Here is a 14367-nt window from a genome sequence, read left to right as displayed (position 1 = left end):
CATCTTTCTTTCCAACCACATTGCCAGCTTTGTTTGTCCACAGGGCTCAAAAGTAATATAATATTAAAAATATTTGTCACCAATTAAACAACAAAATAATATAATTAACTAAGAATTATTTTGAAATAGCACATAATGTATAAAAGTGTAGTATTGTGCTTTTTTGCATATGACAAATTAAAATGTAGTTTGAATATAAAAGTAGAAACAAAACACTGTGAATGAGCCTATTTTAATGTGTAGAGGTGACATTCTCCTGTCAGGTGGAGCATGATATAAAGGATGTATTTTCATAAAGTTTGTCCTTGCAGTGAGACTGTGAATGCACCATTAAGAATCTGGAACTGAAGGTAACTGGTGCCAACAGTGCAATCCAGGAACAAGTTTGTCTTCTTCACCTAGTGGAAGAGGATTAGATGGTTGCCTGCAGAGGAGTGATGGAGTTTGACATTTGTCGTCATTGTGATTCCACTTTCAGGTTCTTTTCCGTCAGTGCTATGTGACAAGTCAGGTCTTGTTGTGAGGTGCTGTTGGATGAGCTAAGCACTCTAATATTCATGATGTTAGGGCTGATGGGAATGCAGACAGTTGTCCATGTTGAATAGAATTTGATTTGATGTTGAACACAGCAGAGGTGGCTGAGGTGGGGCAGGCACGGTTCACAGAGTGCTGAGTAATTGTACGGTTTGTGTGTTGACTAGGCCAGCATGAAGCTAGCATATAGTCTCCTAATGCCGGGAGTCATGTGTAGGGTGTTAGTGTGATCTAGGTCAGGTAAAGCTAGATATTGTACCGAAGGTGCAACGTTAGGTTTAATCCCTGGCCATTGTATCATGCAGCCCAAATCCTTTCAGCTACTGAGCTACAGGCTGTCATACTCTTGACTGTCCTGCTTCTGCCTGGGTTCACAGTCTGACTCTCATGGCCTGCATTTGTTGATGTGTTTGTCTACTTTTTGTTGTTAAACTTAGTTCAAATTTATGGAATCAGATTTTACATGTCAAACAGAAAATGTATTTTATATTTCTTAGCCCACCCCAAATGTTTGGCCTTGTCGCCCCTCCTGAAAAGTGGTCTAGAAACTGCTACTTGTCCTCTGAGACCACTAGAAGACAGTCCTCTTTCTACTTTTATTGATGGGAGTCTTGCTTTCTGTGTTCAGCAAATGTTCTATCTGTGAGGGAGTTGCTTTTCTATCTCTCAGGGAACTAAGCTTGCTGTATTCATCCTCTGATGGTGTGGTGAGTTTTGGTCTGCCTCATTGTGCTTTGTATACAACTGATCCATTCTGCAAAGTGTTTTAGAGTTCATGCTCTGCCCCCTTAGAAACCTTTAGTCCAGCCTTGAGTTGATGCTGAGAAAGCCCCTCTTTGTTTGGAATAACTATTTGACTTCTGACACTTTCACTTAGTTCTGATGCCATTTTCTCATCATCACAATGCTGCTTAATAAGCAGTGATATGTTTGAAACTTGAGGCACAGTCTTATTTATAACAGGTGAACACTGGCGGCAGGTTGAGTTACTTCAGGGTTATTTGGAAAGGATGCAACTCGAGGAAATCTGAACTTTTGTACAAAGAAGTGAAGTTGGTTTCTTCTTCATGTTAAATGACATAACTTTTGATTTTCATTTATATTTTCAATGCGGTCTGTGTGGATGGATAGATAGATAGATAGATAGATAGATAGATAGATAGATAGATAGATAGATAGATAGATAGATAGATGGCACCCTTGATGGAAGTGTCACTGGACATCAGTGCAGATTTATTTTGCATGACCACCCTTAATCATGTGATTGAGTAAACATCTCTCTCTGGATGGGAGGGAGTGTGCTCTTCCAGGATGACAATGCCCCCATCTGCTTGTTTGACATTAATGTTAATCATGCTTTGTGAATGAACAGCTGTTTTGGAGGTTTGTGTCAGAGCAACACTTTACTAAAGACTACAGCTGAACAATTCATTGACATATTATTGAAATTGCACAATGGCCAAGTGTAATATACAAATCCAATTTTTTATAAAAGGTCACCTCATCCTATTATAAGCAAGAGTGGCACTCAGTAGAGCGCATCCTCCTGTTTTTCCTGTTTAAAAATCCCTTATCTTTCAATGTTGAAGAATCCACCCCCTTAACCTGAGCCACACCAAAATTTAACAGGTTCTTTCCTCGCTCATGCTCCATCTGTCTACCAGGTTTGGTGCAAATCGGTTGAGTACTTTTTTCATAAACCTGCTGACAAACATAATGAAGCATTGTGGTGGTACATAGCTGCCCTGGCCTACCAGTCATCATATTCCCCAGATATAAGGGAACATGCTTGTTTGGTACAAACCCCAGCAAAAATCACATCATCATTTTCATATTGTTTTTAGTGAAAATGAAATTCAGAAATTCACACCAAAATCGTGGGAGGTTTTTTCTGCACATCGCTCAGCCCTTATAAAGACTCTGATATACTCCCAGAAACACATGGACAGCCAATGTGAACACAGCTCTTTTAGCATGTGCAGTCAGTGTATACAGTCTGCACGCACCCATGCAGACCATTGTTACATGACTCCACAGGGGCCCCTCGGCTACCCAGACACAGTATAATTTGAGTTTAAGACACACATGAGCAGCTAGTGCTGTTTGTGTCACTCAGAGATGCTTTGTCTCATCTGAAGCTTCCACTGTAGCTTTACTCATTATTATCTTCTGGGAACTGCCACAGTCACTTCTACCAATGTCTCCTCCAAAGCTGAAATGAATATTAGGCTTTTGTTTGCCTTGCACCAGTTTTTAGAAGAAGAAGTAGAAGTATTTTTTTATTGAGTCATTACGCATAACGCAGTAAACATAAACAGTATAGACAGCAATAAAAAAAGAAGAGTCAACGGTCTATGTATTAAGTAGTGACTAAACAGGCTAAGGCCGAAGCAAATGCTACATTCTTATCAGTTTAAGCTACCCGCCAAAAAGAAAAGAAAACGTTTCACACTTGTAACCATCAGAAACACCTCTGCAAACCATTCTTATGAAAACCTTAAGCAAATTACACATTTTAAAATTTATATGTATATCTCCTTGTAATTCCTTGTAATAATATTTGCTCTACTGTATTGAAAAAACACTTATGTACACAGTCTGGAGTGACTTTGATTTAGCTTTTAACATTGTTTTATAATATACAAAATCATTGAATTTCATAGCATGGGAATTTAGAAACAATGGATTAGTGTGATCATAGTGACTAGTCTTATGAGTTTGCATCTATTAACATTACAGTTGCATCATAGTGATTTTTTTATTTCCCTGTCTATATGAAAAAGGGGTTCATGTGAGGGGAACGTTCAGACGATGTGTTGATGTGTGTACAGTGTGTTTTGAGGGAAGGAGTCAGAGGATTATGGCAGGATGCCTGCTCTACACCAAGGTGGAGATACTTGCTTTAATGTAGGGTAACACTCCCCCAAGCTGCCAGCTGATTGGTTGATGTGTCCGGTCATGCTGACATGAAAAGGCCTGGCCTAGAAACAAGGAACAAAAGCCAAGATACACACACACACACACACACACACACACACACACACACACACACACAGAGTTCAACATGGATCTGCTCATGTACACAGAATAGTCCATCAGCAGACTACATTGTCTACTCTAAGTGCTCTTTCATGCATGCTCAGAGGGACTCCTGTCTAAACCCGCCACTCATCTCTCACCACTGAAACATGTTCGCAGTGAATTAATACTTTTGAATCACTGCGACATTTGAAGTTTCATATTTCATGTTTTGTTGTGATTAAGAATTTAATTTGGCTTTTCCCATCAACTGACTTCATCATTTGTACAGTGTATTAGAGATGACATGTGACTGGCAGTTGTGCGTGCATTAACTGAACCACCTCTCCTCAGTATCAGCTGACTAAGAAGCCACACATCCATTCAGACAGTAAAATTCTTTTTCTAAGAATTACCTAAAATCCCCACTGAGGGTATTTTAAAAATTATTCTAGATGCAGATTTTAAAAATTGTAAACTTTTCCTGTTACTTAAAAAAAAGTATTTAATGGGTTTCTTTTCTTTTCTACATAGATACTGTGCAGAATGATAAGGAGCCAGCCGGATTTGTGTTGTTTGTGTTAAACTCATTTCACAAAAACAATCTGTGAGCACTGCAAATAGTGGCAGCAGTGGTGCGCAAATTGCAAATTAACTTTGTGTCCTATGGAGAAAAGCATCCGTGGTTGAATTGAAATTGAAAATCATATTGTGATTATTTTGGCAGATATTGCAATTGTGATACAAGTCAGGATTTCAGTTAGTCATTTTTGCATTTTCATTTTCACAGAAAAAATGTAAAAATGATGATGATGATGTGATTTTTGTTGGTCTTTGTACCAAAAAATGTTTCTTTACATCTGTAGAATATGATCTGTAGGCCGGGGCGTCTCTGTAGCACCACAGTCCTTCTTTTATGGTCTTTTGTGACACATTTTACCTTTTTATCAAAAACATTTCAGCTCCTACTTATTTGAATATTGCACTTGGCCATATTGCGATTTTGATAATATTTCGATTAGTTGTTCAGCCCTATTGAGGACCTGATTTCCACCTGATTGACTCAGCCAATTTAGTATTCATTAGTCTTGGGCTGATATTTGTTAATATATTCGATAATATCGAATATTACGATGTTTTTTGGTTTTTTTTTTGCAGTTTTGCAGTCTGCTCTGATGCCAACCGACTCTCATTTCACTACATTGTGCCTTGGCATGTGACAAATAGAACCTTGAACTGCTGTTTAGTGGCAGCGTCACTTATACCTGAAACATGTAGTTGACAAACCTCTTTCTCACTCTGTTCACAGTGATTCAGCATGGATGAGATAGTCATAGCAGGCATATCGGGCCGTTTGCCCGAGTCCAACAATCTGGAGGAATTCTGGGAAAACCTTATCAATGGTGTGGACATGGTGACAGAGGACAACCGGCGGTGGACACCAGGTGAGACCCCACATGAAGCTGGATTTGAGTGACTGTTCAGGGTCAGAAATGCAGAGAATTGGTTGATGAAAACCACATGGTCAACACACAACAACACAAACACAAACAGCAGCTACAGGATGATAGGATTTGGATTTTCTGTGTATTTTGAGTAGAGATGCTATGTTTATTTATTTATTTATTTATATTTTTGTCTACATCACACTGCTGGGCATCTTTTGACTCAGAGCAGTCAGACCTGATTTTACCTGGTGAAATATACTCGCATGGTTTGGCAAAGTACAGGCGTGGCAGGAAATATAATGGGTGGGGTTGTAAACTGCAGGAGCTAGCATGGTTATCAGGCTAACAGGAGCGGTCCAAGATTCTAATTATACAGCTTTTTGTCATTGTGCATCACACAGAAGTGAACTGTGGTCTGCCTCCAACATTACAGCAGTGGAGGGCGGAGCCAACATCCTGTCATGTCTCTGATGTTTTAGTCTTTATGTGTGAAGAGATACACTGTAGCTGTGTGACATGTGCCTAAATAATTCCAATATAATTTACAGGATCATGCTGATATAGGATTTACAATGATAACCACTACTGTGCAGCTGATGAAGGAGAAAGTATTAGTATTCTTGTTTCACACACATCTAATAATGTTCACAAAGTCACCCCTTCATGTCATCAACAAAACAGGCTGCAGCCTACAAATGTAGAGGATAGAAAAGTGGAATGTGGGATGGGAATGTGAGCCGGCTGTCTGTGACTGTAACTTACTGACAAATTTGGCAGATAATTTTGATCAAAGATAAAACAGAAGGCCACACCTCCTAATCCAAACTGCCAGGGAGACTTGACCGTCCCCTATAATGGTATTAGAACAATCAAGCATTTCAATGTATTGGGAAATCCACTTATTTGCTTTTTTCTTAGATCAAGATTAGAAGATCGACGTCAATATCAGCAGGTCCTTTATGAGTGGGCCCTGTTTTGTTTGTCTTGAGCACGTGCACGAGGATGCACACGCATGTGCGCACATGCTGGTGGCGTGATACACATTCCTGCCAATGACTTCACACTGTTCCACTGCTCTACAGGTGGTGGTAACGCACCAAGAACCTCAGCACTGTGCAAGCAAAGGCAGGGAAGAAGAAAACTGCCAGATAGGAAACATGGATTTAAAAAAAAAAATGGCTTTGCATGTTTTATTATGAGGAAATTAAATTAACAGGTTAGTTAGACCTCAAACACAGAATGCTTTTTGTTGCGTAACACAGTCAATGTAAATGTAAATTGTTTTTATTTGCTGTAAAACTTGTACAGTGAGGATTTGGTTAACCTGAGGGAAATCTGGCTCATCTGGCTCTGTCCAAAGTTCAAAATACGCCTACCAACACTGCTGACTCATTCACACGATGCGTTTCATTTTTTCAACTGATTCATTATGAGAAAAACGACAACCATGATTTGTGATTTGCCTTTGAGTTATGTTCTGTAATTACATTACATTTACTCACTGGGGCGACGCTTTTATCCAAAGGGACTTAGAGATGAGGGACGTCACTAAAGCTTCAGCACTAAGCACTACATCTATTTAATAATTGCAAAGAGATTGTATAAGGAAGTGCACCAGAAGTACATAGTAAGTGCTAGTTAGACAGGTTTTAGGAGAAGGAGATGCTTTAGGAAGAGATGAGTCTTCAGGAGATTCTTGAACATAGAGAGAGACGCCCTGCTCTGATAGAATTCAGTAGCTCATTCCACTATCAGGGAACCACAGATCAGAACATCATCAACATCAGTCTGGGCTGAGATTATTATTATATTTCTTGATTTTTATTCATTTTTTCTTTTTAAAAAAAAAAAAGAACACCATCATCCACAAAGTCGTTCAGGGCAGCATCTCTGCTATAGTGTGGGCTGCCAGGGTCAATTATTATTTAACCACTAACATAATTCAGAAGTTTTTATGACATCTTACCGGTCTCATTGATAACATAAAACTCATCTCACTTGAAAAGCGACATTCACATTGAAACAGGTTTCACTAATGAATTAAGCAGATCTAACAGACAGAGTCTCTGTGCCAAAACAGCAAAATGAATTTAGAAGAAAACCCAACATTTGGTCTCTAATACTCCTGTCAGGGACAGTCAACAAGGGGAATTTGTGTGTCACACTAGACAGAATGTTTTATTGTCATTTTATATCAGATGCTGGACCATAGAAATATTCACAAAGTGTGGACTTGCATGTATCCGACTGGCTGAAAAGTTGAACCTGGTTTAACCTTACTGCTGGCCGACCATGCGCTGGTTTTCCCAGAGCCCTCTGGGTTGGCACCTCCAACTTGTTGCCAGACTGGTCTCATTCAAATGAGTGAGGGGGGTGTTTTTCCGAATAGAGCTGAACATGGCCTTACCCATTTCCTCATTTCACTTTTTTCAGTGTGAGCTAGTTGGTCCAGAGAAGGAAAGAAACAGGCACAAAGAAACTGCTGAACTCTCCAAAACCTTGGCATTCTGAATCATTCCACCCTATCCCACTTTTATTTTTATATTTCACATTTTAATTCCCTTTTCCTCCCTGGTCTCTCCTGTTCACTCTTTCCCATCCTCCATCTCTTGCTTGCAGTTTTTTCCTCTCTGTGAATAAAAGACCCATCCCTCAGTGTCTGGCAGCCATCTCGAGCTCGCATTCATGTGCTGAAAGGGTTGGACTGGGCCAGCTGACACTGCTGAGACCACACACCAGCCATCAAGGGAGAGTAGGCAGAATGGGAGAGGAAACAGAGAAAGCAACCAGAGGTTCACGGCCTCGGGGAAAGTGACAGAGAATGAAATAAAAGAGAAAAGAAAGAAAGAAAGATGAAAATGGGAAACAACAGACGTCAGAGGAGAGAGAGAGAGAGAGAGGATGACATGCAGCAAAGGGACCATGGTGGATTTGAAGCTGGGCCGATGTGGTCTGGCCTTAATGGTACCAGTGTGCCCCCCCCCCCCTGAAAAACAGAAACTCTGAATGTGAGCAAGTTCATTGCATGAGAGAAATTTCTGATTACACCAGTTAATTAAGGTTGAGCATGGAGACCCTTCACTATGTTGAACATTGTTTTTTAATGACAGGCTCACTGGCTCTTTAAAACGAGCATTCATCATGACACAGGTTATTGTTTTAAAGAAATATTTCACCAGTTTGTCTTTGAGAGTGAGATGATAAGATGAGACAGATCCGATGCCTGTATTCTTTAGCCTAGTTTAGCATTAAGACTGAAAGCTTAAAAGCTAATCTTGCTCTCTTCGGTGTGATAAAAGGCTCCCAGCAGCAATAAAACTCACTGATTAACATGGTATATGTTGTTTTGTATTTTTTTTTTTTTTTTTTTTTTTTTTTTTTTTTTTTTCAAATCTGCTCAGAAACAGAAATGGTTTTTCAGAGGGATTTTTTTGTGTTGGAAGCGTTTCTTGTTGAACAACGAGTGCAGTGAGTGTGAGCAGCTTCCTGTGGTGTTGTTATTCACAGTAATCCTGCAAAGCTTTGGTGCCATTGTGCCTGAGACAAAACTTAAACTTGTGCTCACCAACTGTATCTGAAAACCTGCACCATGTCCAGAGATGCTGCACAGAGGAACTGTTGGGAATGTTTTTGAGATCCTATGCGTAGAATTTGAATTAGTTTTTTGTTGGTGTATGGTAAAGGGAGCGGCACCCCCTGGTGGTCTCACTGGCAGCTATCTTACTGGAAGAGCCCAAGAGAAAAAGGTAGCTGAACAGGTGTTTGTGGTCAGTAATTTCTTGAGGTGAAAGTGTAAAAGTTTTAAACCGTCATTTTCAGTCATTTTTTTAGTTGAACTTTATATAGTTACTTTTCTAATTCATTGTCATCGACCAATGAACACATCATTTCTAACTAAACAGTACGATGAAGAGCTTTTAACAGTGATTAAAACAGCAAGGGGAACGTGTTGGATCATCAAGATTATTGATGTTGAACTTCTCACTGCCTGACAGCCTGCCCTCTACCAGGCTGTCTTACTGGATGTGTTATTAGTGCAAGAAATGAGCACCTGACATCAACCACAGCAAGACCTGTTCAAATGGTGTCCACCACAGGAAGACCTGTCGTATGTAAAAGCTGTTTTCACCTCAATCATGCGTTGAAGGTTTCAGTTCATTCAAACTGAAGAAGACTCTTCTCCTCTAATCACTTCTCCTTGGCTGCTGCTGGGTTTTATTTTTCCTCCCTGCAATATGATCCTTTGCAAAACTGACCCACCGAAGTTTTATTTGTCAGAACTGCGGTGAAACAACATCAATTGTATAAAGAAACGCCTCATCATCTGCACATGCAAGCTCCATATATTCTTTCTAAATCTCAGGAACTTGTGTATGATGATGATGATGTGATGCTTCGTCATGTCATACAGAGTCTGTACTTTGTGAGGAATGTGCTTGAAGATGACTTTTCTGCACCTTTTCTCTTCTCCAGGTCTGTACGGTCTTCCAAAGAGGAACGGTAAACTGAAGGACATCAGCCACTTCGATGCAGTCTTCTTCGGAGTCCACCCCAAACAGGCCAACACTATGGACCCTCAGCTCCGCCTCATGCTGGAGATCGCCTACGAGGCCATTGTAGATGGAGGTGAGGAAACGGTGTTGAGATCAACAGCAACACTAGTAATCGTAAATGACTGCTGGAAAGTGAAACGCTAAGAGAACGGTTTAAAAACATTGACATGTTGTGATGCAGGACTGAACCCGACCGAGCTGCGTGGCAGTAAGACGGGCGTTTACATCGGGGTGAGTGGCTCGGAGGCCGGGGAGGCGTTCAGCAGAGACCCAGAGGAGCTGCTGGGCTACAGCATGACGGGCTGCCAGCGCGCCATGTTGGCCAACAGACTCTCCTACTTCTTTGACTTCAGTGGTACGCACACACACTTAGATCCAACATAAGCCTTTAGACTTCGGCTTTTAGTTTGATACTGCTCTGATAATACCCCAACACTGAAACACACACACACACACACACACACACACACACACTAGCATACTAAACTGGGGAATGTCACAGGATATTTTATTCCAGTACCTGTTTTTGTCAGTAACGTCTCGTCTCTCCCTGGTATGCTTCCATGTTGTGCAGCCTACAACACGTGCATTAATGTTTTTCTCTGGCCTCCTAATCCCCAGCTTTAAACTGACATGACATCACACACCTGATAATAGCTTTTCTAGACAATACTCACAGTTAGTATTGTCAGTTAGCATCTCTAACTCTTGAAAATACTAACTGGACTATTTTGTATCTGGTGTTTTCTGGGTGTCTGTTGTTTTTAATGTTGCGTTTCATGGCCCAGAACAGGCAAAAACCATAACAAGGATTTATCTGTGTCAGTATAGCAGAGGTCCTAATCAGTCGTCAAATCTTTTCTTGTCCATGAACATTTTGGAAATAAGCCTTCTGCATCAGTGCACATCTGGATCTACTGCTGCCACCATGTGGCCATTTATCCTTCTTGTAGTGCAAGACACTACAAAGTTTTCCTGGTTCCTTGGTTTAAGATGAACTTTCAGCCTCTTCAGACATAGTCTTTAGTCTTACAGAACATATTTGAATGAGGCTGTTTTGTACACGCCCACCGCATTGTGCAGTTCTAATCAATGTTAGATATACAGTACATTGTAGGGATGGGGTTCGTTAACATTTGATCAAATCTGAATCCAGTTTCAAATCCCTTATTGTGTCTGTTTCACTTCCCTTTTGTACAGTTTTGTACAAGTAACAGAATGCAACTAAAATAATTTTTGACATCAACACGATTGTCACAGTGTATTCACAAGTAGATCTGGATGTAGATGCAGATTGAAATATTGATGAATTTCGAGGATTGCTCTGCCTCAGCAGTGGCATGAACTATGGTTTTCAGTTTGAAGTGAATGTCAGTTATTCAATTTGAACTGTTCCACATTTTGGATGCCCTCAGTTACTCCTGGTTCTCCCTGGCTATATATATTCTGCAGCAGTGGCTTCTAGCTCTAACCCACCCTCCTCTCCTCCTCCAGGCCCCAGCACCGCTATCGACACAGCCTGCTCCTCCAGCTTGCTGGCTTTAGAAAACGCCTTCCACGCCATTCGCCAAGGCCAGTGTGACGCCGCTCTGGTGGGGGGAGTCAACTTGCTGCTCAAGCCAAACACCTCAGTGCAGTTCATGAAACTGGGCATGCTCAGTCCTGAAGGGACCTGCAAGTCTTTCGACTCATCAGGTAAATGAAAGTCACGGGGCCTTCCCATGGCTCAGTGGATTAAGGCACCAACCATGAACAGTAATGGCCCCTGGTTGAATCTGGCTGGGGACTTTTGTTGCATCTGTCTTTCTCTTTTAAGGACATAAAATGTCTTCAGCCAGGATTTTGTTTTCATATCTGTGGCTCAAAGAAAATGTAATTATCTTTTGCAGTTTAATATAGTTAGGTTAAAATTATAGTTTTAAAATATAAAATATATGAATTATAGTTTTTTATAGTGTTTCCACTAGTGTCTGTTTACTTATTTGTCAGCAGGATTATGCAAAAAGTCCTGAACCTGTTTGCACTAAACTTGACAGATGGAAGAACCTGTTAAATATTGGTGCAGATCTGGTTAAAGGGGCAGATCCAGGAATCTTTCATCACTCTCCTTGACATTATGAGACAGGGCATTTTTGGTCAGTTTCTCAGGAAATGATTTTTGGATCTTGACGTAAAAAATCAAACATATTTATGGTGTTGAGATCTCTGAGTTTGTACAAGTTGGTGCAGAACCAGATAATAATAACGGTCTAATGGAATGAAGTGTTTGGCCTTGGTGGAGGTACACGCTCTACTGAGTGCCATTCTGGTTATTGAATGAATTTGAGAACAAGTCCTCACAGGCAGCCTACTTGCAGTAATGGACCTTAACCTTTTTTTTTTTTTTTTATATCATTATCATTAAATTAATCAATTATTATTAAACATTATTTATGTGCTAATGTATTGATTTTGGAAGGGAAATTACAGGTAAAATTAATTTCTGCCTTGTACATCTTTTGAAATATTGTAGTTTAATCAAACCTGTGACGTGTATCTGTGTTTTTATTATCAGCAAGTTCATTTTTCCATCATCACTCTTTGCTTAGAATCTCAGAGTCATATTGATTGAACTGTATATTATATATTATTTACATTTGGTGATGGACTGTGTATATATATATATGTGTGTGTTTACCAACATAAAGTATATGTTTCTGTCAATTTGTGGCCAGGAAATGGATACTGTCGCTCTGAGGCAGCAGTGGCAGTGCTGCTGACCAAGCGATCAGCAGCTAAAAGGGTCTACGCCACAGTGGTCAACGCTGGCAACAACACAGATGGATACAAAGAGCAAGGTGAGGAGGCACACTGACAGTCATGCTTTTACACATGAGCACTGCATCCACTATAAAGATTTCACTGACCCTGTAGAGACAGTCAGGTGAGAGGACATGACAGGTTCAGAGAAATTTGATCATTGCAGCCTTGATTCCTTTGTGATGGTCAATCTGACAGTTATCAGTTAATAGTTTGGTCTACATCTACAGTTTGGTCAACATGTCATAAAATAGAGGAAAATGTCCATTGGCTGGTGTCTTTACTCCACAATAGCACTGATAACAACACACAGTTTGTTTACTTTGTCTTCCCCTGCTGCTGCTCTCAAACCCAGCTGCTGTCAGCAAACACAGACACGCCCTTCAGCTGCTGTCAGTCAAACACAGACACGCCCTTCAGCTGCTGTCAGTCAAACACAGACACGCCCTTCAGCTGCTGTCAGTCAAACACAGACACGCCCTTCAGCTGCTGTCAGTCAAACACAGACACGCCCTTCAGCTGCTGTCAGTCAAACACAGACACGCCCCTCAGCCGCTGTCAGTCAAACAAAGACACGCCCCTCAGCCGCTGCCAGTCAAACACAGACACGCCCCTCAGCCGCTGTCAGTCAAACACAGACACGCCCCTCAGCCGCTGCCAGTCAAACACAGACACGCTCCTCCAGCGACAGAAAGCAAAGGGAGAATTTCTTTTTTTTTTTCTCTCTTCCTTTTATTGTTAAATAATGATAAATAATAAATATAAATAATAAATAAATAAATAATTTGAATTTGAATTTTCTTGACAGCAAATGAGATGACTAAAGGCAATGGTGTTGTGGTGGAATGTAACTAAGTACATTGACTCAAGTATTAAGCTAAGTACAGTTTTGAGGTATTTGTACTTGGGGACGTCATACTTTCACTTCACTACATTTTATGCAGTCTGGATAAAGAGAAACAGACTGTGTTTTATTTTTGTAGCTCTGACAATCATCTCCATCAGTAATAATAACATTGTACTGAATTAGGTTTATTGCTGAGATCTGGGAACACAGTGACGTCACTATAAAGAAGGCTGAAGAAACATGGCAGTCAGACCCAAGCTGTCTGTATTAATCACCCAGCACAGTTTACAGACTGTGTTGACCTACAGTACTTAGTGTAGTTACGTGCAGTGAGGGATTATTACTCCACAGGTGTGCTCACTTTCAGTTTGACCTACAAAGTGCAGATAATCTTGAAAAACTGATTGTTTACAACCTATTTAATCACATGACTGGTTGTGTTTCTTCTGTTTTTAGTGATTTCACTTCAATTAACTTGGCCAGAGATACTAAACAGAGAAAACTCAAATAGCATCTTGACTTCCTCACATTCTCTCAACATCACAGGAAGTCGTATCAGAGCACAGCTCAGAGACAGCAGTCTAAAAAATTCAGATTCTAACAGAAATATCAGCTTGTGAAGGTTCGTCATGTGAATGTGTGAGTAGAGAAACAGTTTCCCAGCAGTAATGGCGTGATGTACTTCTCCTCACGCTCTCCCCTTATTCCCTCAGGTGTAACGTTTCCTTCAGGTGAGATGCAGCAGAGGCTGGTTCAGTCTCTCTACCAGGAGGCGAATATCACGCCTGAGCAAGTGGAGTACGTCGAAGCCCACGGCACCGGCACAAAGGTCAGCGCACACAACCATCTAGCTCCATAATCACACTTCAAAGCCTGTTTGAATTGCTGGTCCTTGCATCGGAAGACAGATCATTGATGAGACATAAAGCTCGCTCATAAAAACATGCTGTACACTTTTAGTCTTAAAATGTGAAAATGTGGCTCACCAGGAGCGTCTTACCTCTGCTCTCTACGTGCAGGTTGGGGACCCACAGGAGGTGAATGGCATTGTCAGCGTGTTCTGTAAATCAAAGCGAGAGCCTCTGCTTATCGGCTCCACCAAATCCAACATGGGCCATCCTGAACCGGCCTCTGGTCTGGCTGCCCTGTCAAAGGTGAGAATTCAAAG

At 40.8% G+C, this 14367-nt stretch overlaps 1 protein-coding gene across 1 annotated transcript in view; it reads left to right on the top strand.

The window, feature by feature from the left end:
* Positions 1 to 14367, top strand: part of fasn (fatty acid synthase) — a 55903-nt gene that overhangs the window by 1378 nt on the left and 40158 nt on the right. Inside the window, exons 2-8 of the mRNA XM_022765992.1 lie at positions 4862 to 4997; positions 9474 to 9626; positions 9735 to 9908; positions 11048 to 11248; positions 12268 to 12390; positions 13913 to 14028; positions 14219 to 14353. Of these exons, the coding sequence (XP_022621713.1) occupies positions 4871 to 4997; positions 9474 to 9626; positions 9735 to 9908; positions 11048 to 11248; positions 12268 to 12390; positions 13913 to 14028; positions 14219 to 14353 (1029 nt within the window). The 5' untranslated portion in view covers positions 4862 to 4870. The remainder of the gene's footprint in view (positions 1 to 4861; positions 4998 to 9473; positions 9627 to 9734; positions 9909 to 11047; positions 11249 to 12267; positions 12391 to 13912; positions 14029 to 14218; positions 14354 to 14367) is intronic.

The sequence above is a fragment of the Seriola dumerili genome, unplaced genomic scaffold (genome assembly GCF_002260705.1).
Source record: "Seriola dumerili isolate Sdu_G_001 unplaced genomic scaffold, Sdu_1.0 BDQW01000807.1, whole genome shotgun sequence".
Taxonomy (NCBI): Eukaryota; Metazoa; Chordata; class Actinopteri; order Carangiformes; family Carangidae; genus Seriola; species Seriola dumerili.
This window is presented reverse-complemented; position numbering and strand designations above follow the sequence as displayed.